The sequence below is a fragment of the Sparus aurata genome, chromosome 22 (genome assembly GCF_900880675.1).
Source record: "Sparus aurata chromosome 22, fSpaAur1.1, whole genome shotgun sequence".
Classification (NCBI taxonomy): domain Eukaryota; kingdom Metazoa; phylum Chordata; class Actinopteri; order Spariformes; family Sparidae; genus Sparus; species Sparus aurata.
In genome coordinates this window covers 17,958,145-17,984,536 of record NC_044208.1, presented here as the reverse complement: position 1 = coordinate 17,984,536, position 26,392 = coordinate 17,958,145, and the positions used below count along the sequence as shown (strand labels likewise).

At 40.5% G+C, this 26,392-nt stretch overlaps 1 protein-coding gene across 4 annotated transcripts; it reads right to left on the bottom strand.

The window, feature by feature from the left end:
• Window position 1: 1 nt before the first annotated feature.
• Window positions 2–24,894, bottom strand: armc2 (armadillo repeat containing 2). Of its 4 annotated transcripts, none has more exons than XM_030404855.1 (18): window positions 24,392–24,894; window positions 17,456–17,753; window positions 17,291–17,363; window positions 16,827–16,992; window positions 16,158–16,284; window positions 12,105–12,172; window positions 11,302–11,412; window positions 10,087–10,271; window positions 9,848–9,950; window positions 9,295–9,509; window positions 8,444–8,589; window positions 6,908–7,007; window positions 5,151–5,469; window positions 3,763–3,885; window positions 3,528–3,641; window positions 3,052–3,184; window positions 1,613–1,767; window positions 2–1,408 (listed from the first exon to the last, which is right to left on the bottom strand). In XM_030404855.1, the coding sequence occupies exons 2-18, from the start codon at window positions 17,665–17,667 to the stop codon at window positions 1,275–1,277; spliced, it is 2,484 nt and encodes an 827-aa protein (XP_030260715.1). In that variant the 5' UTR covers window positions 17,668–17,753; window positions 24,392–24,894; the 3' UTR covers window positions 2–1,274. The 4 variants fall into 4 exon arrangements, 3 of the variants coding, with proteins under 3 accessions (XP_030260715.1, XP_030260713.1, XP_030260716.1); XM_030404853.1 differs by lacking the exon at window positions 24,392–24,894 and adding an exon at window positions 21,609–21,748; XR_003982363.1 differs by lacking the exons at window positions 2–1,408; window positions 24,392–24,894 and adding exons at window positions 2,319–2,399; window positions 21,609–21,748 and having other exon boundaries at window positions 1,646–1,767; window positions 3,084–3,184.
• Between the last annotated feature and the right edge of the window lie 1,498 nt (window positions 24,895–26,392).

Sequence of the window (26,392 nt, the reverse complement as noted above, 5' to 3'; positions counted from 1 at the left end):
CGATTTTTCCACTCTGCTTTATTATGTACAAGTTCCAATGTCACACAGTACACAGACAATAAAACATTTTCTTATGAGGTCAATTCCAGGTCGGTCATCTGGTTTCGAGACAACATTATCATAAAATAACTTTTACAACACAGTGTAGCCAAAGATAAGATCAGGTCTGTTACATAAAAGAGCTTGTATTAAGTTATCCCTGCAGGTGTGAAGATACCCAGAAATGAATGCTTCTGCAAGCTTTATGGGAATTAAAGTGCATTAAAAGTGAAAAGAAAAGCTACCAAATAAAAAGAAACGAAACAAACAAATATAGCTGTCAGTGATCGATAAGGCGAGGAGTGACTTAAGACGAAGAAAATACAAATATTTGTCTTAAGGATGCACGATAATATTGACATGCCATCTGTGTCAAAAGGCTTTTTTGTGAAATGTAAGGGTTGACAATCATCTGGATGCCTTTTTATCTTCAGTACCTTCTTAAAATATAGTCTATCTTGAATTATCATACTTTCTTATAACTGCTTTATCTTATGTTCTGTGCCATGCAGCTCAGAGAGACGCGTCACTTTTTCCTTGGGTCACACATTGACCAGAAAGGCGTGAATTGTAAATCTTGAAAAGTTGACTTGGTAATTTGAAAAGCTTTGTATTTCTGCATCTGCTGGTGTGCCATCACCATAACAGTAGGTATGGGTTAATTCCACCACAGATATACACCGATGTATAGGTACTTTATGTTCACAGCAATGAGATGGATAAAATATGTGCATACAGTGTATACGGCAGCCATAATATGTTGAGAAATATCGACATATCGTGCATCCCTAATTTGAGTTTACAGAACTGAGAAACAACTCGGTCATTTTTCACATCCACACATGCATGTTACAGAATGAGCCTGCCTCCTATATTGTTCATAATCAGCTTTATTAGCCGCCTAAAATATATTGTTCTGAATATGACACTGTCTGTAGGCCTTGAGACTAAAATGTTTGTAATTCTTCATGAAGAGCATCAATAGTCATGTTAAATTTGAAATATTTAGTCATATTTTTCCAAAATCATGACTCACTGGAAAATATCTGAGCATATGGATCGACAGTGGATAAGGGAATTATGCTTCAGCAGCTGTCGGAGATTTCTCTAAGGGTGTCCTTTTTTCCCCTCCACGAAAAAGGAAACTACAACCTTTTAAAGCTCATTTCAAGTGTTAATTTCATATAAAGTGGATGCTGAGTCAAATTAAAGCCTTAACTCCACGTCCCAGTTTGTCAGGCTGTCGGGTCGAGAGGCTGGAACGTCTTCACAAGTTTTTGAGCTACAGGTAGGAACTCTAACTCCCAGCATGTCCTGTGGTAGTCCCTCATATCTTCATTCTCTATCCACTGCAGAGCCTCTTCTTTGTCTAAAGGATTGAATTGGACAGAGGATGAGAGAGGTTTCAGGTTTATGTTGAATTATTTTCAGTGACAGGTTTCGTGTTCGTGATAGTCATACGTGTGTTCATCCTTTCCCCCTGAGGGGCCACTGATGTGAATGAGAGCGTGTTGTTCCCAGCATGACTCCCTCCCTTGTTATGTAAGGATTAGTAACAACATTGTGCACCAACCTAGGTATGTAACAAGGATCTCCAGCAGGGAATCTCTCTCCTGCTTGTCCAGCAGCTTCTCTGAGCCGCCGCCGATCATGTTCCACAGCGCCTGACAAACCTGGCCTGCCAGCTGCCAATCACCTGGTCCCAAGTCTTTCAGACAGTCCACAAGCCTAGCCACAGACACACAGACACACACACACACACGCACACACACAAAATACATTGTATGACTCGAGGGAGAGGGATTCACATGACCTGCAGGTTTGTTGGAATTAGCTCCACTTCATTGGACTGACATCTGAAAGAGAACTGTGTGTGTGTGTGTGTGTATCTGTGTGTGTGTGTGTGTGTGTGCGCAAAGGGGAAATAAGAACTTACATGTTCAAGCAATGCTCAGTTTTGATGGTGAGAAGCTACACATTTGTTCCACTAAGAGTTACCATGCATTATAAACATACACGTTTATTTAAAATGACAAATCAGTAATTGTAATTTTTTAAAACTACTGTGAACAAACAACATCAAGGTCGAGGTGATTAGTAACATCATATTCATGGTCATGTTTGTCAAAATGAAGAAAATTTTTCCCTAAAAAGAGGATGATTCATTTGCCCAACACTCAGAAATATTAAGCTCAGTTTGCTGTTACAGGAATAGTTCAACGTTTTGGGAAATACATGAAAGGTTTTCTTGTTGAGCGCTCGATGAGAGATGACATCACCTTCATATCTATCTGCTGAAAATGAAGTCAGGGCCAGCAGCTGGTTATCTGAGCTCAGCGTCAAGACTAGAAACAGCTCGCCTGGAACAAAATATGACATGTTAATAATTGAGCTTTCGGACAGAGCCAGGTGAGCTGGTCTCTTCCACCATATTCCAGTCTTTAATTAAGCTTAACTAAGTTAGGCTAACTGTCTCCTTACACATTTAGTGTATAAAGACTGTTATCAGTCCTCTCATTTATTGCTGGGCAATTAATAAGCATGTTTCCCAAAATGTTCAACTTTTGCTCTAGCAAACAGCTCCCTTCTCCTTTTCCGTTTTTGGTACAGAGCAAGTTTTATGTCCTGTAGCAAATCACCAAATTTAGTTGCCAAATGTTGTGTTTGTCAAAATGCATAACATTAAGAGTAGAATAATTATATTTATATGTCTAAATAATGTGACAGTTATTTATCTGTTTCTTATTGTTATATGTTGCTAGTCAAGATGCTCTATATTTTAAGTCATCATCAAATTTTAATAATTAATTAATTAACCTGTACCATAAATTTTTTTTTTTTTATTCCCATTTCACCATATCTGCTTTTTTAATCACTTGTACTATATTCAATGGAAAGTCTGTGAATTGTCAAATAAAATAGAAAGATGCACTGTTTACACACACGCACGCACACACACACGCACACACACACAGGAACAAATTCCTAATCTCTAGGTGCATCAGTCCTTACTTGGCAGCAGCCCCCTCTAGTGAGAGACTGACCCTATTTGGAGGGTCCAGAGCCAGGTTGGTGAGGACCCCGCAGGCTGAAAAACACATCTCAGTGCTTTTTGAGTCGAGCAGCGTCACCACAAACTGGTGCACTGAGGGAGAGAGAGGGAGAGGGTGAGGAAATATGACTGTGAGAGGGAGCGGACGAAGACAAAGCAGGTCAAAGATAAGACGGCTGCAATCACCAGAGTCAGCAGGCTTGTTTATACTGACTGTAGCTGGCCTTGCAGATAAGTCCAGCCTAAACATGACACAACAGTATCCAGAGGTGCATACTGTGCTGGACATTCTGCATCTAGGTACAAGCTTGTGAGTTGTGTGCTTGGAAGATATGATTTATGCATGGATACTTTTTCCTGCAAGACTCACTGAATACTGTACAGTCTCATGTTGTGTTTTGTGTGCACGTGTGTGTGTTGGTGCTTGTGTCAATACCTTTGTTTTGCATAATAAAGTCCCGTACATCCTTGGACTGTGACAAATTTCCATATACGCGGGTGGCCTCAAGCATGGCGTCCATACTGGAGCTGATCAGCAACTTCAACATCACTGAAGTGCAATGTGAGCAGACAAAAAAGACAGAAATCAAACAAAAGGAATTAAACAAACGCAGGAAAAGGAAGAGAAAAATAGCAACACGTTCATCACTTTTCTTTTGTTCTTGTCTTACACTTGGCGATGGCGAGTTGACTGTGTCTGAGTAGAGAGCTTTCCTCCTGGTAGAAGGACAGGTTGTTGATGGTGGCAGCCACATTCACCAACAGCTCCTCGCTTTCCTGCACAGACCTCAGCTCTGTGTCATCCCCGCAATAAAGACACAGAGATTCAAAACAAGAAGGAAAGACACTCAGAGACAACTTGAATTATAACATTATTTTTAACCAGAAGTGCTTGACCTGGAGTAAGTCAGGTATCTGCACTTTTACTTGAAGATGCAGAAATACAGTGATCACCCTGAGATTTCAGCCTTTTTGCATATTACAGCTCACTGATGTGACACTGCGACATTATCATAAAAGTAGCTGTTATCTGTGGTTAATTTTGGCCTGAGACACTCGGTTTGATCATGAGATGTCATACAAAGGTCAATGTGACCCAATCCAACCAGCCATGACATCGTGAACGGCCTGGAAGCCGAGTCTGTTCCTGATATAGCAGCAGATGTCGTGTGCTCGGTCATAAATCTAGGATATTGCGGTTGGTGTCAACCGACGGCTGTCTCTCACTGAGTTTTGTTTCTGGCTCTGACTGTAAATGCTGCTTTGTTGTGCCCCCTCCCTCGGAGCTCTGTAATGTAAAGCAGCGCTGCCGGTCATGAACTTGATCAAAACAGGACATCGATCAGCCAAGTCTGCTCTTTCATCCTGTTTTCTGTTTCCAGTTGCAACACAAACTCCACGTTTTCCTTCATCTGCATGTTTTTTGTTTCATTTACTTCCCCTCTTACACTGCAGCATCAACATTCGCCCCACAATCTTTTGAGATATAACATTTCTTTCACTAGTTTGACCTCTGTTCTGTTGTTTATTTAATTTTCTCTCCCAACCGCTGCATAGTGTGTGTAGGAGGCAGGCAGTAGAGAAATCGTGAGTTTTGCACCCACCTGTGTATCGGTTCAACCTGCCTGTCCTGAAACCAGCTAACCACATGGGGGAATTTCACACACGCAAACCGAGTCGGCTGTGAGATGTGACAGAACATCCTGCTCATGCAGTGAAGCGCTTTGCTCTGTCAAGTAAACCGTAAAAGAGGATGTGCTGCGTATCGAACAGAAAGCACTGAGAGGAAAGCAACCGATGGAATGAACAGACAAATGAGGAGTGTGTTTTCAACCAAAGTCATGTCTTGTTCCCAGCACAAGGGATGCGGTTGGCTGCCTGGCAGATACTTACTGTACTTACTATGCAGCATACAGCTATTTTTAAACTTATCAGAACTCCAGATTTTCACACAGTGCTTCCTTTGTTCACCAGAGATACAACATGGTCAAAAAAGGACAGAAATCTGTTTAACCTTTACTTGACAAAGGAAGAAAAGTTCCTCCTGTTTTCTGCTCACCTAGTGTCTCCAGCAGCAGCTGAATGCAGCTTGTGTTTGTTGCCAGAGCTGGACCCACAGCCCGGTGAATGCACATGTTGGCCAGCACCCTGATCAGCTTCACCAGCACATCATCACCTTCCTGCACACTCATTGGAGGCACAGGAGGCTTGCCTGGGGAAGAGGTGGGTGAAGGTAGTGAGTCGTCCCTGCGCTGGTAGCTGTCGTACAGCTGCAGGAGGATGCCCAAGCAGCCTTTGCACTGAAAGAGCCGCAGCCGGGCCTCATTGCTTTTGGCCGTGAGGTTCCCGAGGGTAAAAAGAAGGCGCACGACAAGGTCCTGTAAGATAGTGGAGAAGACAACGTTTTTTTGTCGCTCTGCATATGTTGTTATTTAACTTTCTGAATTAAAGTAACTCAACAAAAAATGTGTTTGGATGATTTTTTCTGTTAAACATATGAATGAAACGTTATTTACTTACTTCAAATACCGTTTGACTGATCCACTTTGTCTTGTGCAGAATTTCAATTTATTCAGTGCTACAAACCAAGTATCAAACGCTGGTTCAGACTTCATGTAATGAGTGTGTGTTTCTTTGAGGGAGTTATCTCCTATAGTGAGTATTGACTGAAAAGCAGTTTCAGGGAAGGAAAGAGTGGGCCGTCAAGAAATCTAAAATGTTTTCAAGAATCTATTTATAGTTTTATGTATATAATGTCAGAAAATAACAAAAACACGTGCAATTTATAGTGATAGAAAATGAGAAAACTAGTTTTTTGGAGGCTGGAACCAGGAAATGTTTGCTTGAACTGATACTGATCAAAATAGTAACATAGTAGGTAACAGTGGACTGTTCTAGATTAAACAAAAGAGATGTACCTCAAGAGAAGGAGGTTGTTTCTGGTTTAAAAATGAAAAACAGCCAACATTTGATTTAGGATTATGTTTAAGACTTGAAGCCACCTGCAGCACAGCGGGCCTGCCCTGTCTGGTCGTACTATCATCAGTGTCACTCACTTCCCCCAGAGACCTCAGAGCTGTGCAGACTTGTTTGAGTGTAACTACACCCCATCTTTTCTATGAGTTATCGCACACTTACTGAGAAAAGAGGTAATAAATGACACCCTGTGCGTCACCCTTGTATCCTGACTCTGGCAGGTGAGCTGAGAACACGCTCTTTTCTCCCATGAAAGTACAGTGACCTTGTGAACAGAACGAGCTGTCCCAGGACTAGGTGCATATTACAGGTCTTTCTGTCCTGTTTGTGTGTGTATTTGTAGGTGTTGGTATGTTTATTCCATATGAGATTAAGAACATATGTCAATCATGTCTGACTGCCAAAGCCCCGCCCTTTTTTTCTTCCGCCACTCTATCTATGACTCCTCCCCACCACCTCTGTATCACCTCTACTATGTCGTATCTAAAGCTCACCACCTTTGTTTTTTTCTTTTGTTCTCCCTCCTTTTCCTTGACTCACTAAGCCCCTCCTGGGATGACTGAATGTCAAAACACACACACACACGCACACACACACGCACACACACGCACACACGCAACACACACACAGAGCAGAGAAACAGAGACGAACGCCCCGCGCAGATGAACACAATGTCCTGTAAATGTGCTTGGACTTGACATACACAAACAACTTGCTCTAAGGGTAAACATGCTGAGTGGAGTTACATCAACACTGGAAAAGCTCGTCTCCACCTCTCTCTAATACACACAAACTCAGACACGCACACACACACAAACAAGAGAAGCCCAGCGGACTCACCTGTTTTTGGTGATGTTTGCTCAGCAGTTCTAAAAATAGTTGGTAGCAGTCGGGGGTCTGGGCCAGAGCGAGGCGGCACTCCGAGTAAGAGGAGAGTTTACTGAGGGAGAGAGGGGACAACAAATAGCACCGGTCATTTCACTCAGCGGCTGCTGTGCCATGCTGACAAAATATGGAGATATTAAATCAACACCGCTAATGGATCAGTGGGCCTAAGCAGGAATTCACCTTACATGCTTTCATTACCTTGGGCAAAAATATGTAGGCAGTATCGGCTGGAAAAACACGTTTTATTACACACTAAAGTGCTTAATGTTTTATTTTGTGCATCACTTGTGTCTGAGTAGGAGGCAGAGGCCTGAACGGAGACACTGAGGATGGGGACTCAGAGCATCAGTTGTGTCGCGGCATGTTTGGTGGAGGTATTAAGATCAGGGCATAATGGTCTGTAGTAAGTGGTCTGCTGTCACAGAGAACATGGTGCCTTCGGTGACTTTCGTGCCCAAGACCTCTATTTAGTTTTACATTGAACCACTGACCCATGAGCAAAATTTTATTTGAAATTTGAAATTGTTGGCACTCATGTCAGGTCTGGTTTAGTAAAAGAGCAGAACACTTCCAGCTTAGTGTTTAATTCCAAGACCAAGTTTTGTTTTTGCTTTATTATGCACTTAATGCACTTGATGCACTTAATCTGGTGGGACATTAATCCCCTCTATTGGTGCGAGTGTTAATTTTGTTTCTGTCCATACTGTTTTATTGTACCTATGTACTAATTTGATTTGATCTTATCTGCTCACACTCTTAATGTATTTTACATGTGTTTTATGAGTGGGCCAAATTCAATTCAGTTGTGTTGATATGGCAATAAATAACTGAATGTCAATGTTTAGCAAAAGATATTGTTTTGAAAAATAATTGTCAAATAAGCCATTTGAATCAATTCAACTTTGACAGTTTGAGCCAATATCAGATAGTCTTGCCTTTAAAATATTTTGTGTAACCTGTCAGTGCGCTAGCATCTTATTTGCCAGGAGCTTGTGTGACTTAAATGCACCTTGCTTAGTGGCCTAAATATCTGTGTACATGAGTCATATGTTTTGGGTAAGCAACTTGACACAGGGAACTGTGGTTTCTTTCTTGCTTTTGGTATTTCCAGTTTCGATGTGGTTAGTTTTGTTCAGTTTTTGCACATAAACAACTTCTTGACATCATTTTTCCCATAAACGTGCAATTTTTTGCAAAAAGGTGCTATTATTAAAAAAAAGATTTATCTCCTCTGCCAATTAAAAGCTCAGCAGCAACTAAAGAATTAACTGTGGACCCACTGATGTGAGCCAGCGTACAGCACTCTATGTTTTTAACTGCACATCTTTACATGAGACCCAAAAACAGATGTACTTAACCGCATCCTGTCTGAAAATCGACATTTTTCTTTAGAGACTCTTGTTTTGTGAAACTCAACTACAAAGACAAGGCAAGTGAGAAGAAAAAATGTTGTTTTAATATAATCTTATGGAAGTGTGTGTGTGCCACCTGTATATTCTGGAGATGTTGGTGCAGATGTCCTGATCTTTGCAGTGATGCCGCAGCACCAGACAGAGCTCTGATAGTAAAGAGAAGGAAATGAAGAGTCGACGGGAATCAGGATGATCTGCAAGGTTCCTCAGGGTCCCAGTCAGCTACAGGGGTCAAAGGTCAGACAGAGAGAAAGAGCGATGAGTGTTGGATAGAATGAAGAAATGCAAACAAATGCACCCACTGTACCTAAGCTTTTAAATTCAGGTAATTATTGTGTGTCAGTATTGTGCAATTGTGGCTTGCACACAATGTTGGTCCTATGCTCATTAAGGCTGGCTGAAGGCCTGCACAGGACGCCATACAGCAGGGCGACCGGAAACTATTTAGTATGGACATAAATCATTCTATCACAAGAGGGAAATGGTAGTTCAAATGCACGGCAGCACTGGAAGTTCTGGAACTTCATGAACCGCTCATTTCCCTCCTCTAATAGCTTAATGAGTTGTGTTAGATATCAAATGAAGTGCTGGCTCAAGATGTTTGCTTAGGCCAGCTTAAGCGGTTAGCAGCAATCATTTTTGGAGGAGTGAGTCAGGGTCCGTTTTAGTGGCCAGGCCAGCAGAGAACATTATGTTCTTGGCGGAGCCTATATACCAGACATAAACAAAAACATTTTGGTCTTAATGATGGGAAAATCAGCCAACAAACAAATCAAGAAGAATATTTAACGTTGTGCTCCTTTATATTAGTGTTATGTATTAGAATGTGTGTATTGTTTAAGCAGTAGGAGATGCTTCAAGTTACTGCCTGAACTGTGATACAGAAACATTTGGTTTAAAAATATCTGCGTAAAGTCTGTGCCACACCTGTACCAGGATGTGCCCTGCCATCGCAAAGTTGGTGTCTTCTGTCATGCAGAGCCTCTGAATGAGTTTCTGAGCCACACCAATACAGTTCTTGTCCAGCAGGAGTCTGAGGACGGCACTGTTTCCTGAGAGAAATTTCAAAGTCCCAACACAGTACAGCAGAGCTTCTCCAGATGCGGACATATCCTCATTGCTCAAAATGCCCAAAAGGGAATCTAGACACAGAGAATAACAATTGTAAACATCCATATGGTGCACACAAACTGTTATGACTCGGAAAAGGGGTTCGAAAAATGGCATCAAATTCAACTAGACGGAGACAAGTCCATTCCAGGCTAAAAGAAAACATTACACTCTTGGAGTTGATATACTAGACATGAACAAAAATATTTTTGTCTAATAGTTGGATAGTCTACACTGTCCAACAAACACATAAAGAAGAATGACTTTAAACTGACCTAATATAACTTCGTGTTATTTACTTTTAGTCTTTTAGATCATAGCACTTGGTGCAGAACAGGAAACATCAGTTACATCAAAGAATAATGTTCACCGATGATAGAGTTGTTCTGGAAGAGGATGTCGTTGTTTTCACTGCGGCTGATCTGGAAGATGAGCTTACAGATGTTGAGCAGGTTGTTTCCATTGACACACAGCTGGAGAGGAAAATGCAAAACAACTTCAGCCAACTTTTGTATTAAGTGCCCAAAAGTGCCCTGGATGCCCTTGTGGTTGTGACTTAGAGGCAGACATGCTGACACCCACACACCCACACAGACACCGACAACTCACAGCGAGGCAGAGCTTTGCGATGTGCAGGTTGAGCTGGGCAGAGTTGAGGTCGATGAGGCGGAACAGCGCTCGAAGTATCCCCGACCTCCTCTTACAGCGTCGGCCGAGCATGTCCGCTTCTGCCAAGGTGCCATGGAGACGTTCACACAAATCACACAGGCGGTCCACCGAGCCCTCAGAGCTGCCTGGCATCACGGGAAAGCAGACATTGCAAAAAAACAAACAACAAATATGTCAAGTTCAGGTCAACATGTCAGACATTCACAGAAAAGCAAACATCCCAAAATGAAAACACTCACTTGTGTGTGTTGGCAAGTGTGTATCCATGTAAATACAGATGAGTAATGTGTTGTGTGTCTTGTGGTACGTATGTGCAATCTTCTTGGGACTCAGCTGCATGGTGAAAGTTATTATTTGCATGAGGAACTTGAGGTTAAATCCTCAACATCAATAATACATTGGCGATCCATAAAATAACATTCCCCTCCCTTTTCTAAGAAGCAACTCTTCATTTTTGTGCTCAAAAGCAGGGAACAACAGCTGCAACAGGCAGCTTCAATCTTGACGCAGAGGAAGAGAAAGGGTGGGGTCTTTTCCTTGTTTTTGAGGTAAAATAAATGTTTTCCCTGCATAAATAACTGGCCGTTTCTAAAAAAGGTTGGCTGCAGTCTCACACTCGACACTTCACTGCAATTTCCCACTGAATCTGAAAGGTGTTTTATGCATGAGCCAGAAGGCACTTGGTACAATAAATATTTAATATTTATCTTTCAAATGAATTTTCCATTAAATTTGTAGAGTGTTAAAATATTTACAGCCATAGATTTCATTTCATGGCTGCCAGACTGCAGTTCGAGGCGAAGACAATTCTGTGTGGATGCCAAACATAACACTACTTTGTTTGCCTTTCTTCACTGGTCGAAATGACAGTGCTTTTTCATTTTATGATTACAGTGTGCATAAAGCATGACTATCTGCAAATGCTAAAAATCTATTTCCCAGTCTGTTGGCTGAAAATGAAATGAGAACAGAGAAATGAGGCACTAATAAGAGAAGCTTACCCTTTTTACTGCAACCACATTATATTTCATATTGGAGTGGAGTAAATGCAAACTGCATTTTCTCTCTCAAATGAATCACTCTAGTCAAGGCGAATGTATGTCAAGTGTTCTTGTACTTTTTCACTGGGCTTCCTCATTGCATTTCTCACACTACCTGCAGCCACACTCTCCAGTTGCTGAAGAAGAGGAGCAATCATGTTATTCCACAGGAATGACTCTGCATCCTCCTCTGTGCTTGTGGTGCGTGTGTCTCCATTTGCCAGCCCTGAAATGTGGGGAGAGAATTGCAGTAAGCCAATTACCACCTCCAAACCCAGACGGTGAACATGAGCAGCAAGCATGGTTCACAAGTTCACTGTCTTAAAATAAAGCAGCAGGAAGTTCGATGCCACAATGAAAGGTCATCATCCACAGCTACACTTCCTCTGATTTCTCTGCTGCTGTGAAACAGTCTGCGTATGGGCATGTGTGCAAGAAAACACGTGCGTATGTGTTTGTGTACGCAAATGTCTGCAGACTCTCGCACGTCGTGCACCTATTTTTTGCCGAACATTTGCATACAGCTTTGCTTGGGGAGATGCAGGAAACTGTGGTTGCCCAAACCAACAGCTCTCTCAGCTATTGGCTGGGTGCCTGTCATGGTGGAAATAAGGCCCTTAGCAACAACACCCCAATCAAAGTTTGACACTCAGGAAGGGGTGTTCAGTTACTGTGAGAGAGGTGTGTCTTAGTTGTTTCTTTTGGGCTCAAGTCTTATCATATTTAAGCACACTTGAGTTAATTTCTGTTCTAGGCTTCTTAGAAAATAAGACACTGATGAAATAAAATCACTGAATGTTTGAGTGATATGTGAGCAAAAGTTGCAACTACATTTTTTATTTTATATTGCTCTACAAAATGTAAAATTCAGGTTAAATATAGAGAAAATAGAAGTTAAATCGGTATATCTGGACAAACCTGTTCTCCGTCCTGTACTGCACTCTGTGGGTCTAACTCCTGAGTCATCACCAGGCTGCTTTATTCTACTGTTGGCAAAAAGAAACACACAAAGAGACTGGTTATATCAGAGTTTGGAGATGAGACTTGTTTCGTCTAATTTAATCAACTGGCTCAATTTCAATTCGGCTCATTTTGGGAATCAAATAAAAGTAAACACCTTAACTGAAAGAAACACCAAACATTCAAAGGATGATCTGTTGTGGCAAAGAATACATCTCACTAAAAAGTTGCTGACTTTATGTTCTGTCAGCAAGGCTGCAGATGTATTTTCATCAATTGCCACTAGGTGTCTCTCTTGCAGCAGAGGTGGAGAAGTGTGTCAGCGCTGTATTATCTGTAATGCATGTATGTCTGCATGTATATGCACATTCATGCTCATGCAGATACGTTGTCTGCAAAGTCTGTTTCTACGTTTTCCATAGATAAAACACGTGTGAGTGTGAATCTCTGTGTCTGTGCGGAATGCGTGTGCCGTTGTGCACCACACACTGCAGTTTCCAACAGACAGGAACTGAGATCTTAACTTTGTGGTCAGTCTGGTTAAAGCTGTTCATGCTTTGTCACTCCGAGCTGTCTCCTCAGTCTTACCACCCCTGAGCAGTAACCGTAATGTTCTTCCAAAAACACACCCTTTGTCATGCTATGTGTTGCGGCTTGCCCTCTGCATGTCGCTGTCAACTTTGCACTGTCATGCTAGTATTAAGGTTTGAAGCCTCCTCATGAACTTCAGATTTCCCAGTGGAGTCTCTCACTACTGGACATTATCTATGTGGAAATCTCTATAGCTTGAACTAATGGTGCCAAGGGAAAACAATCAACACCTTTTCCACCTCTGTTTGTTTGTTTTTGACAGTTATAAATTACATTTTGTCTCTGTATATAATACTTATTTATTATTCATTTATATATTTTAAGGGGTTGTCTTACACATGTGCCATTTGGGTTGGGGGAAAGGATGGAGGGGAAACTCTCAAGACTGCAGGGGCAAATAAGAGCTTTTTTGTTTTTGGTTAGCAGTTGATGAATGTCATATCATACATGGATAAACAAGAGAGTCTTGCTTGTATATTTAGGTAAAATAAACAACATCAAGTTTTAGAAATGTATGTAAAGACTGATACTCTGCTGTCATACTCCACCTAACTGCCAGTATCAGAAAAAAAGATCACTAGTCTGCTCACACACAAAGAAAATGACTCATTGCCACAATAATTTTAGTAAAACATTACAGGTAGCGTGTCATGATTAATTGCTGCGTGACCAGCTGAGAGAATAAGTCTTGACAAATAGAGATAAACACAAGCTGCATGTTGAGTCATCCCAATCACAAATCAAGCTGTGAGACAAGTATAAAAGCAAAAGACTTAGTCCACCTTAGAAAATATGAAAAAGTATAATCAGTCATGTCAAAGACAAAAATGTTTATGTGACCAGGATGTTCGGAAGCTTCTGATAACATTAACACAAAAAGGCTCTTTGGATGGAATTTTTCCTGGAGCTTTTACTCTCAAGTGAACTTCTCATGGTCATGCAGAGCCTCCATATTGTAAAAATGTCTACTTTCCATTTGATTTGAGCATCAGGGGAAGGCAATGTGACACTGACAACGATATACAGTATGCAGGCGCTGCTATAGAGTGCACTTTCACTTTGATGGAGATTTAGTGATTGGTATAAGCTGCCTGGCACACGGGGCACATGCAGCAGGGAGTGCTGGCCAATGCATGTTGCAGTGAATGTCAGAGAGGGGGCTTTGGCTCTGTATGATAGGATTAGGAGCCTGATAATAAGGCCTCTTTGTGTGATACTGCATTCTCTGAGACATGACCTCATCCCTGTCTTAGGCCTGGCCAGTGCACTGCAGTCACAACACATGCTGCTGCCAGCCTTGCCCAGATGGGCACCCAAATCTAATAGAGAGCCATTTGGAGCTATAAAGCTCCGGCTTATTGGAGAAAGAGAACCTAGTGGTTGTCTAATCTCCCCTATCTTTATATCTCATCCAACTCATCACATTAATCTGCCATGCTGTGTTTTTTTTCCACTTGCAGTCAGTATACTTCTGGCTCGACTATCTCTGTGATTTTCACTCTGTTGGTCTATTTCTAGTGAACCTTTTATGTTGTTCATTCCAACACCAAAGAACAGTACTTCAAAAACTCTGACCTAACACTAATCAGGAGGGGGAAGTCTTTAATCTCATCCTTTTAAATTACAAATTGACCACAGTCTCATCTCATGGGACCTCTCTTTGTGAGCAACAAGTTACACAAACATTGCGTGTAAACTTGGCATGTAAGGGAGGGAGGCGAGGAGGCTGTACTGTCGGCAATAGCCCAGATTTCCTGTAAAAGTGTTTTATGGTCTGTCCCCCCTCTACAACCCTACGCCCCACCCAATCGATGGGCGGATGGATTGTAACGACAGGCCCCAACCCCACGCCCAGAATTATGCCCCTTGTGCTGACACACAGCTGATGAGGTCGGCAGAAAAAAGCCAAGCTTTTAGCCTCTCTGCGCCGTGAAGGTGTAAAAGCTGACACATGATAGTAATGACAGATAGAGGCTGTTCCACTGGAGATGAAGCTTGCCAAGAAGCTGGGTTTAACTGTGACCAAGACATAGTGTACAGTGAAGTATATGAGGGTTTAAAATGGAGTCGAGTGTCGCAGGTTGAGGAATTTGTTCCATCTATTAGTTGGTGACACCTTTTCTGGGCTAACTGACTTCATATATCTAGCTGTCATCGCTGGAAGCTGAATCTATCTGAAAGGTTTTGGCTCTGGATCAAGTAAATCATTGCTTTGAAAGCCTTTTGGAAAATGTTGATGGGTAATGTAGCTGTAATTACAATCCTTGCTGTTTTGACCCGGCACATTACAGTCTAATTTGCATTCATAATTGAGAAGTTTGAGTTACATAATCAATCCTGATTAAAAATGAATGCCTTTTGAAATGCTGTCGTACAAATATTACAGATCCAACATTTAAGACTTACCCTTGACTTTATCCACTGTTATTCCTTGCACAATATAAAAGATTGTCATTCAATTTAAGAGTGTGTGCAGTGTCCAGGTCTTCTTCTAATTGTTATCAACACTTGGATCATCAGGCATGAGATTTATTATGTTCATTTTTAGGTTCATAATTAAATTTTGTGTTACTACTAGAATAGGCTTATATGCTTTGATGGTTCAAATCATTTTTTTTTTTTTCTTAACATCAGTTTTCTCATACACCCAGTGCCCTAGCATTGTATTCCCACTCTGTCTGAGATGCTCAGTTTTAGCTCCAGTCTTTTTAAAGCCCCCCACAAGAATACCCAGCCTGCTCTGACTGGACAGCTCACACACACCTGAGCCAGCTCCGCTTAGTGTGCCTCTAGTTGGCTCTGTTATTTTTTTCAGCTTCCAATTAACTTTGCTTCGTTAATATAGGCATACATTATGCAAATTTGTGACATGGTGATCTAGTGTGATGTGAAGAAGTCTGGGAATTAAAGGCGGGACTACTGAGGAAGCATTTCAGGAGCAGTGTTTTCTGTGGGAGAGAAGAGCTCCATTGGTGTGGACTTTGGGCTTTTTTACTTTCAAGACCTTTTACATGCAAAGGAACCAGCACAACACACTCAAGAAAAGAGTAAAACTGAAAAAGCACAATAGGTCTCCTTTAAGTGAAAAACAAAACACAAACCATTAGATTGGTATCAGCCTTACAAAAGTATTTTCTGGTATAATTTCTTATATTTTCTGTCTGGACAGGTCATGGACAAAAAGAAATTAGGAACTCTGTGAATTTGACATACTGAGGAAAAAAAAGAGGCAGGAGGAGGATGATTAAATGAAAGGCAAAAACGAGAGGCACAATCTACTGCATCTAGTAATGGCTACCACTGCAACCTCTGTGTACCTATAAATCTCCAAGCCATTGTCAGACTGTCACTTTGGTCAAAAAGAGGGAGACAACAGAGAAGGACAGGCCTTGCAAGTCAAACAGAGGGATAGAAGCATACTTTTCACTTGCTGCTCTGCGTGGGCCAGGCTTGTTGGGACCACTGCAAACCTCAGTGGGGTCTGCACTGCCGAGTCGTTTAGCTGAGGTCTGCTTTTGTCCTGGGCCTGGGATCAACCTCTCTTTCACTAAACACATAAAAAGGATGTGGTAAGAAGTTATTTACAGGTTGCTGCTGTTTAACTAACTGAAAGCACAAGCGTTTATTTGTACACAGTCACACATATTCAGGATAAAGATATCCTAATTCAGTCAATGCTTTCGAATGTCCTCATCATTCATTTTATTGCTCAGAATGGCAGATTTGTGAAAAAAGTTTGACACACAGAGAGAAAGTGCTAATTTTCCACTGAAAATGGCAGCGGTAAATGAGGTTTTTCACCCAGCCCAACAAAAGGGAATGTAAATCAGGTATAATGTCAGCATGTGAATGGCTCCATTCATTTCCCTTTGACAAAACTTTCTTGCACCAGTGCCTGCACAGAATATTTACAGTGATTAATGTTTTGTGGTTTTTTTTGCATCATCTAATACCTTCTGTTATTAGCATTTTATCTTAAGCACAACATGGATGATTACCTCATAATAATAACTACTTTCTTTTTTCTTTTATGCACCATCTTTTCTCCTTTGAACCAGAGTTGCATCAATATGTTCTTTTCTTCCTTACCATCTGTGTGTCCCTCAACAGGAGGCAACGTGGTGAGAGATCCAGCCCTGAGGAGGCGTGTCCGTGCCCCTGCCAACCCCCTCTTCACTTCCAGTGGGTCAGTGGGGGGTTTGGGAAAGGCCTTGAATGGGTCTTCAGCATCACAGGGGACTGGAAACTTTGGCTTCTGGTACAACACAAAAACATATTAGTGGCATAACTTCAATCAAAGTGAAGTAAAGTGATCCTATTAGTTTGGTTACTCATTTTTTCATATTTTTTTTTCTCATATATTAACATTATAATCCCATTTATTAAAACCAGATAAGCTTTCATGTAGGTGTACACAGGCGTGTATACTCCTTATCCTATTTATCAGTTTTCATGATTGTACTCATAACATTAAAATGCACAAATATGTATGAGCTTACAACACATAACACCAAATTTGAATCTGAAATACTGTTTGACCTGAGAGAACGTACATGGTCCAGAGGGGAGAGGCGAGTCCCTGAGCCTGGCCTGGAGTCAGGAGCATCAAAATTTTGAGCATGAAGACTGAAAAGGGAAAACATGTCTCATTACTTTAGTTACACAAGACCCACAGTTGATCTCTGACAACATTTATTTAAGCTGAGTTAGTGACCAACCTAAAGGCCGATGGAGGCCTGTTGTCCGCACGAGTGGAGTTCTTCCCAAAAAGCTGCCTTTCTCCATCTCTGGGAGTAAATGGTCGCTGGGTAGACTGGACTCGCAGGGACTGTCTTGCTTCACTGACAATTTCTGCACTTGTTTTCCTCAAAGCGTTGCGCCGTGGAAGGAACGGGCTGCAAATCTCATGTTTTCTCTCCGTAGAGGCCATTTTGGCCTGCGTGACATTTGCCAAGATAGTCTGCAAATGACTTTAGTGGTTTGATTTCATAATGTGACTGGTTACAGGCTGCCTCACTGATGGGAAACATACAAAAGCAATAGGGTTATGCTAGAACAGAGAATAAACAGTAGGTATATAATGTGTATACATTGGATGCAATCAATAATATTTGCAGCATAGCAACTAAGGCTGTACAATTAAGATTGTCTTGTGACAAAACAACCTTATAATGAAGTGCTGCAGAGATGTAGTTACTTTAAACTGTATATATAACACCCTGGACCTGGTCATAACCCATGGCCTGTCCATCGGTGTGTCCTCTGTTGCCGACCTGGCTGTGTCTGACCACTACTGTGTATTTTTTAACATCACCAGTTTTAACCAAGGGGAGGCCCCGGTGAGAACAGTGAGGAGGTGCTATATAACTTCTGAAGTGGCTGCAAATTTCATGGGGATTTTACAGAGCACTCCTGCTGAAATTTTACCTGCACCGTGTAATTTTATCGTTGATAATTTTAACAGTAGACTGAAGTCAACTCTTGACTCAGTAGCTCCACTTTTAACAAAAACAATAAAAAGAAAACCTACACCCCGTGGAGAAAAAACAATGAAATCAATGAACTGAAAAGAAAATGCAGGAGTGCAGAGAGAAGATGGAGGAAAAATAAACTGACAGTTCATTACGAGATTTTACGTCAACAACTCAAAAGCTACAATAATGCAGTCAGAAAGGCACGAATTTCCCATTTCTCACAACTCATCACCAACCATAAAAATAACCCCCGACTCCTCTTCTCCACTTTTAATATTTTAACGGGCTTCTAACTCTAATAATGTTTTTAAGACACCCACAGACAATCTTTGCGAGAACTTTGCAGACCACTTCAGAACCAAAATCAAGGACATCAGATCCTGCCTCTTATCCCATCAAGTTTTATCTGTTAACGCATCTGAACTGTTGTCCTTGCCTGAGGAAACACTGGAGAGTTTTGCCCTGGTTGATGCAAGGACACTTGGTCGAGTATTCTCCCAAGTAAACCCAACAACCTGCCCTTTAGACCCAATTCCCACATCACTCTTAAAATCATTTTATGGATTCTTTGAGGAACAGTTTTTAAACATCATGAACTGCTCTCTTCAGATGGGTGTCTTTCCCACGCCTTCAAAATGGCAGTGGTGAAGCCCCTTCTTAAGAAGAGCAACTTAGACCCCAACGTTTTTGACAACTACCGACCTGTATCCAACTTACCGTTTTTAAGTAAAATTTTAGAAAAACTGGTTTTTAACCAAGTTAATGACTTTTTAAACAGAAATAACATCTTAGAGAAACATCAGTCTGGTTTTAGGAGAAACCACAGTACCGAGACAGCCCTTGTAAAGATTTTAAATGACATCAGATGGAATTTAGATAACAAAAAGCTCACAGTGTTGGTTCTACTGGATCTAAGCGCTTCTTTTGATACAGTAGACCATCACATTTTATTAAACAGACTCAGCCATCTGGTCGGCCTCTCTGGTACTGTCCTCAACTGGTTTTGTTCCTATCTCACAGATCGATGCTTTTATGTAAGTATGGATACATGCTCCTCAGGAACCCATGAAATTGGATGTGGGGTTCCCCAAGGGTCAATTTTAGGTCCACTTCTTTTTAATCTTTACATGCTTCCTCTTGGGGATGTCATCAGGAGACACGGCATCAGCTTCCATAGTTACGCTGATGACACACAACTGTACATTGCCGTGTCTCCTGATGAAACAGATCAAATTGATGCCCTTCTTAACTGCATTGTAGACATCAAGTCATGGATGGCAGTGAATTTCCTACAGCTCAACCAGGACAAAACTGAGGTTTTAGTTATAGGTCCTGAAGGCCAGAGAGAGAAACTTTTTCCAAAACTACAACATTTTAAACCAACACAATCAGTAAAAAATCTGGGCGTGATTTTTGATTCTGAGCTGAATTTTATTCCACATATCAGAAATATGACAAAAATAGGTTGATATCATCTTAAGAACATAGCCAGAGTCCGCCCGTTTCTCTCCCAGGCCAGTACGGAGGTGCTAATGCATCCTTTTATTTCCTGTCGCTTAGATTATTGTAATGCCCTGCTCTCTGGTCTTCCCAAAAAGAGTACTCTAAATCTCCAATTATTACAAAACTCAGCCGCACGAGTGCTGACGAGGACCAGAGGGCGGGAGCACATTACACCAGTTTTAGAGTCACTGCATTGGCTCCCCGTGCGCTTCAGGATCGATTTTAAGGTTCTTTTACTGGTTTTTAAATGTCTTAACGGCATTGCGCCCTCCTACTTATCTGACCTGCTTTTACCATATCAACCCTCGCGGACCCTGAGGTCCTCCGGCTCTGGCCTTTTATCCCTACCAAAACCAAGAACTAAAACCCACGGTGAGGCGGCATTTAGCCACTATGGCCCCCGCTTGTGGAACAGCCTGCCGGAGAACCTCAGGTCTGCAGAGACTGTTGATATTTTTAAGGGAAGGTTAAAGACACACCTTTTTAATCAGGCTTTTAACTAATATTTTAAATTCTTATTCCATTCTTATGTGGTTCTATCGTATTTTATGTTGGTGTTCCTATCTTGTTTTGTTTTTGTTTTTTTGTTTTTTTAAACTATTTTCATCTTAAATAATTTTTAATCTTTTAAATTTTTATTATTTATCTTCGATACTATTTTATTTTATTTATTATTATCTTATGCATTTTATCCTTTTAACTGTTCACTTCATTAAATTATCTTTTGTCAGGGTTTTTATCCTATCTTATGTTTTTGGTTTTTAAGGGTTAACTCCAGAGTTTCCTCAGGGGGGTCCTCCACACTGGGAGCTGTGTCTGGGATGCTGCTGGGGGTGCTGTCCCTGGGTCCCTTTGGCCCAGCCAGTCGTTGTCTGTCAGGGTCGGGGGGCCTGGGCACTGGTGCCCCCCGTGGCACAGCCTGTGACTCCTCCCAGTGTGGACGGCCCCAAAGGTGGCGTTTCCTCAATCCTCAGTGCCTTGCCATGTCTCCTTATTTCCTGTAGTAAGAGTGTGTGTGTGTGTGTGTGTGTATGTGTGTGTACGTATGTGTGCATGTATATAGTACGGAGGGTGGGAGGGAGGGGCTTTCTTTATTATTGTTTTATGTTTCCTGTGTAAAGCACTTTGTGCTACATACTCATGTATGAAAAGTGCTTTATAAATAAAGTTGATTGCTTGATTGATAAGTGTTATATACAGTTATTGTTAAACTGTAACTGTTTATAAATGCAGCAGAGAAAAATGTACTTCCCTCTGAAATGTGGTGAAGAGAAATATAAAGTAACAAAACAGTACTCATGCAAGTGTGGCGCATGAGAATAATATACTTAGCTGCGTCTCTGTACTGATGGCAAGATAGTATTTTTTATTTCATTTACTGGTCGCACACCGCCTGTTGTTGGATGCCAAAACCAGTCCGTATATAACTTTTCTAGGGCTCCAGAGACCATCCTAATAATGGTTTGTTACCTTGGATTGAAGTGCAAAATGTTTACTATATTATTGTGATTAGAAATGCAATAATATCCAAATAAAAATGTTTCTAGTTTGTTTACTGAAAGAGTAAGTCCAACAGTGAAACCTGGACTCACAGTGTGAGTAAATGAGAAGTCCCTCTGCGCGTTCACGCTCGTCTCCATGGTGACAGAATGCCGCTATGGCAGCTTGGACAACAAACCCAAGAAACAAAACAACTTTACCTTCAATACGACGAGCCAAACTGTTTGATCACTGTAAGAGCAGTTTAATAGATCTGTTCTGGAGTAAGTGTGGCAAACTTTTACCAGACCGGCGACCGAGAGTTGGTGAGAAACAGGAAACGTCTGAAGAAACCTGTGTATGAGTGAATCTACTAATTAGCTAAAGGAATATTAAATAATACTAGTAAACTTACCGTTAACCCTGGTAAAACGCTCTGTGGATGGCAGTCGGGGCAGTCGTCGTTACAGAACTTAAACTATGTTTCCTCAAACGAGGAAAAACAATCATGGCACCTGATATCTGATGAAAACGGGGATGTTTTCCAGGTTGCTGCAAGCTAGCCCCAGTGAGACGCGTGCACGAGCTTCACTTAAGGGAAGTCTCGCGCCAAACGGTGACGCGCTTATACCGTTGAGGAGTTTGGATGCAAACATCAGCGCCGCGCGGAAAATAGTAAGGATGCTAACTTAATTTCTAGCAAATGTGTTTATTTAAGTTGTTTAGGGAAACATCCTGACATATATAACCACTATGAATATCGATTGAAGAAATAGGAAACGTTTTTACTTGAGTAGAAGTAGCAAAAGATTGTGAAATAATGATTAATGACTTAAAGTGATGCGTCCTCAACAAAGTATTAGCATCAACATATTCCTAACAGGGAGCCGAAGTTCCCTTTAGTACCATGGGAACTTATTTAGGAAAAACTTTGTGTTAATTTAGAGAGACCCCGCTTAAATTGTCACATGAATTACACATATGAGGTTTTTCAGTTTAAAAGAGACTTTTTAAGTCATGAAAGTCCGCCCAATGAACTTCACTATCATGTCGACACACGTCAGCAACACCAACATGGCTGCAAACGCGCCGTAGAAACGGTACTTTTCAAGAAAGATGAAAATCAAAATAAATCTGGCTATATTGATAAGTGCGCTTATGTGAAAGGAAGGTTTGTCAGTTATGTTAGCTGCTAATATACGGGACCAGCACTACAATCTTTACAGGTTTTGGTGACTGTTCAAGGAGACAGCTGTTGGCTGTGTAGTCTTTATAATTATAAATGTATTTTCACAGTCTTATATTTCATTAGTTTCATGACAAACTGTGACTTCTTGACGTGGAAAATTATCGTTTAATTTGACAACCACTGTGTGTGGTTCATGACACAATTCAGACAGGATCAAAAAATGACTTGCCTTTCTCCACTCACAAAGGTTTTCTGAAATAAGGTCCCATGGGGTGCACCGGAATGGGCGTAACTTTAGATCTCTATTACCAACATAAAAGTACTTATTTTGTCGAATGGCCCATTTCAGAGACATGTTTATTAAATAATATATAATAAGTGATGCATTAATGTGTCAGACTTAATCAGTGTAATTTTGCACTGAGAGATTTATCATTTGATTTATATTTTTTATCTATAATCTGAATCTGCAAAGTAACTGGTAACTAAAGCAACCATATAAGTATTATAGAGTAATTAAAGTATAAAGTAGAAATTTGCCCCCAAAATGTTGTGCAGTAGTAAAGTACGATAACATATATAAATACAACTACCTCAGCATTTTAGTACAGTGCTCGAGTAATACTTGGATAAGTAAGTTAAATTGATTTCAAATGTTTTGACAGAAGTTTGAAAAGGGTAAATCTTAAGTATTTGTATTTTAAGGAGTTCCTTGATAAGATGGAGAGAGGTGCTGGATTTGGACCAGGATCTGTATCCAGTACAGTAGCACAGGTATTTTTAGTTTGTTCATTTAGTTTATTTTATAAGAGGGAAGTATCATGTAAAACAATATACGGTCTAAGAGTTATTTTAATTGCGATGTTGATGTAACGGTAGAAAAGATGCATGCATCAATATAATAATCCAAGTTCAACAAACAAACAAAAAAAATCTAAAATATTACATGCAGTTATTGAAAGCTAAATTGTGAGTTTCCCATCAGACACCTGACCTCCTTGAATTATCCTCAGGTTCAAGTCAACACACACATACACACACACACAAAACACAAAGGTGGAAAAATTATTTATTAGCAGTTAACTGAAGTCACAAAATGTTGAACAGTGAATCATGCATTATTATGTGCCTCCTACACCCATGAAAAATAAAGAACATCAGCACAAATGGCGATAAGTGAGCACTACTCATCCACCCACAGACACAATATATACTGAATGTTTTTAGGTCATAATTTCTTAATTTAATCTTTCACTGGATGCTTCTCTTTATATGAACCTTTCTTTTTATGACAGAATTTTAATTTATTTTGCTATACTGAAAACGCATAGCAAGAACATTTGTGCAAGAACATTTGTGAAATAAATTGGTATGAAGTAAGAAAAATTACAGATTATAGTTAAAATTTGACAACAATTATAACATGATCTCTAATGTGATGATGCCAGTAAGGGAAAAAATCTGAGAACTTGGAAACGTATGTCATGGTAGCATCAATATGCTGTCATACCTTAGTTTTCTGTTTTCATGGTCAAACTGTAGTTGGGAGCAGTGGTCGTAGCTGTAACCTACTTACACCTCTCCTTTCATTAATGTTAAAGACACACAGTTCACTCTCTATAATCCTTTAAGCCTTATATGGCTTGTTCTATTGACATGTCCGTTCTCTATGACACAGAAGAACGTGTGGAAAAATTAGTTTAAGTCTAAGTAGTAGCGTTAAACTGTACGAAGGACAGCTTGCCTTGATTACAGTTTTATTTAAAGTTTAAAACAATTTAACAAACAGATTCTGACTGAAATGTAATCCAAAATAAAAATGTACGTAAAAATAGTATTAGCAGCACACATAAGTATAACTATGTACAACATGAAAATGTTAGATATTCACTCTTGGCAAAATTGTTTTGAAAAATAAAGCCCAGCAATCGGATTTGTCCGCCATTTTGTTGTCACAGAAAGTATGACGTTTCAAAAAATTAGTGGCCACAAAATGGCCACGGACTTACGCTGCGTTCATCAGCGCGAGTTTCACTCTCCAGTTATGGTTTGCAGTGCAAGTTGGTCTTCGATGCAACATTCCTGCTCCGGGTGCACTATGGACGACCAATAGCTGATGACACACAGTTATACAGGAGAAAAGACCTCCAGCTTTACTTCCTCTGTCCATTTGATTTTAACCATCCCCGCTCTCTTCAAGCTTCACATACTTCAACTCAAGCATCAGTGCAGTAGAAGGAGTAGAAGTAGAAGGAGTAGAATTAGATCGATATTCAAAGATAAACTCAGGGCTCAGGAAGAGAACAGAATGCAGAAGTTCAGTCATTCAACTCACGCTTCGCTCTGGGTCTCTTTAACCCGTCTAGATGGGCTGACCACTTCATACACCAATCAGGTCTGTCTGGATTTGCACATTCGTCCACTCGTAAACCTTTTCCGACTAGCTTTTTATTTTTTACACTGTGAAATATACATCTGAACAATCTTGTGAGTCCCTGGTTGGATTTAAATAGCCTTACATGCTTCAGTCTCTTGGATACAGTGAACCTGATTGGCCGAGAGTGCATGCTGGGCATGCCCAATCACAGGGCATTACCATGGAGCTTACCAGCCAATGGGAGGAGGAAGATGGTCTCTGTGATTTCATTGTCACTAAGGGAGGTGGAAACATACTGCCAGGACAGTTAGCAGCAACATGCTAAGAAGTGGACTCTATTATAGTGAGAGTCTTCATGTTTGAGATAACCTGTGGAGCCAGATCAAGAGAGAGAAAAGCACAAGATGAGTCTCCTCTCAACCATGCACACGAGCTCACAGTGCACTCACGTCGCTGTTATAGGTGCTGCTCACGTCACAGGAATGAATGGGTTGATTTGTGAGAAACGTCATCCTGCTTAAAGGTGGTTGCTCCTCTCTTCATCTGTCCTTCTGTTTTTCTGACTTCCTTTGGCCTGAGTTTACCCCAGTTTTGCATTTTTTTGGGGCCGTAATCCCTCGACAAAACACCTACATTTCTTGGGGATGCTATTGCTTATTATATTATGATTAATTTATCTGCAAAACATTTTTCTCAGTGAATAGTTAGTCCATAGTCAGGAAAGTACAATTTCAAAGAGACCTAATTGAAATGATTTGTTTTGTCTGAACAGGCCAGAATGTGAAAATTCCTGAAAAAGCAGCAATTCTTCCCACAGGAGAAGCCCAGGGTGAACAATCAATGAATCAGTTAGTTGACGATTTGTTTGAGCTCAAGCTTATACTTGACAATTTATGTGCAAAATGAAAACACAAATCTTCCCTGTTCAGGTGGACAGTCCACAACTGCAAATATACAATAATATACAATAAAATTGAATAAACATCAAGTACAGAGGAATCAAAATTAATTACTAATGTAATTTAAGGCTTTCAGTTCAAAATATGCAAAAATTATAAATCATTTTAAAGCACTTAATATGTTGACACTAAAAAAGAATTGTACACTGAGAATTGTCTATTTTTTCAGTTGCAATAAATACAGATTCTTTCAAAAGTCTCTGTATAGAAACATAGAAAATCCAGTAGACTTATGTCACTTTACTCCAAAAAACTAAACAGAAAACTGCAGCTCACTGTCCTCTTAACTCACAATCAGGAAAACTTGAATGATGTCTCAGTATACAGACCTTCATCAGGTTGTTTTAGAAGAAAAAAAGGGAGAGATCATCTTAAAAAGGATTATAGACTGACACTTGAAATATTATGAATCACAACTGGAACAATCAAGTCACACTACAGATGAATTAGACAATGCAGATATATTTAAATACTAGGGGTGTTGCTATATTAAATATTGACATCCTATTAATAATACACATTTGTTTATATCCTGTAAACAGTCCAGTGCCTCTTAAATAATTTCTGTTGCCTTCTTTACTTCCTCAAAGTACTTGGCAGTAATATGTTAATACACATTAACGCTGGTTGCTACCTGCTATAACACAGAAAAATTAAGTGTGTTAAAAACAACA

Excerpts from the sequence above, each read along its gene's own strand:
- armc2 (XM_030404855.1), bottom strand. The coding sequence starts at position 17,667 with ATGGCCTCTACGGAGAGAAAACATGAGATTTGCAGCCCGTTCCTTCCA. Across the intron at positions 11,413-12,104 it reads CAGTACAGGACGGAGAACAG|GGCTGGCAAATGGAGACACA; the intron begins GTTTGTCCAGAT and ends CCCACATTTCAG. Across the intron at positions 7,008-8,443 it reads AACATCTCCAGAATATACAG|TAAACTCTCCTCTTACTCGG; the intron begins GTGGCACACACA and ends TCTCTCCCTCAG.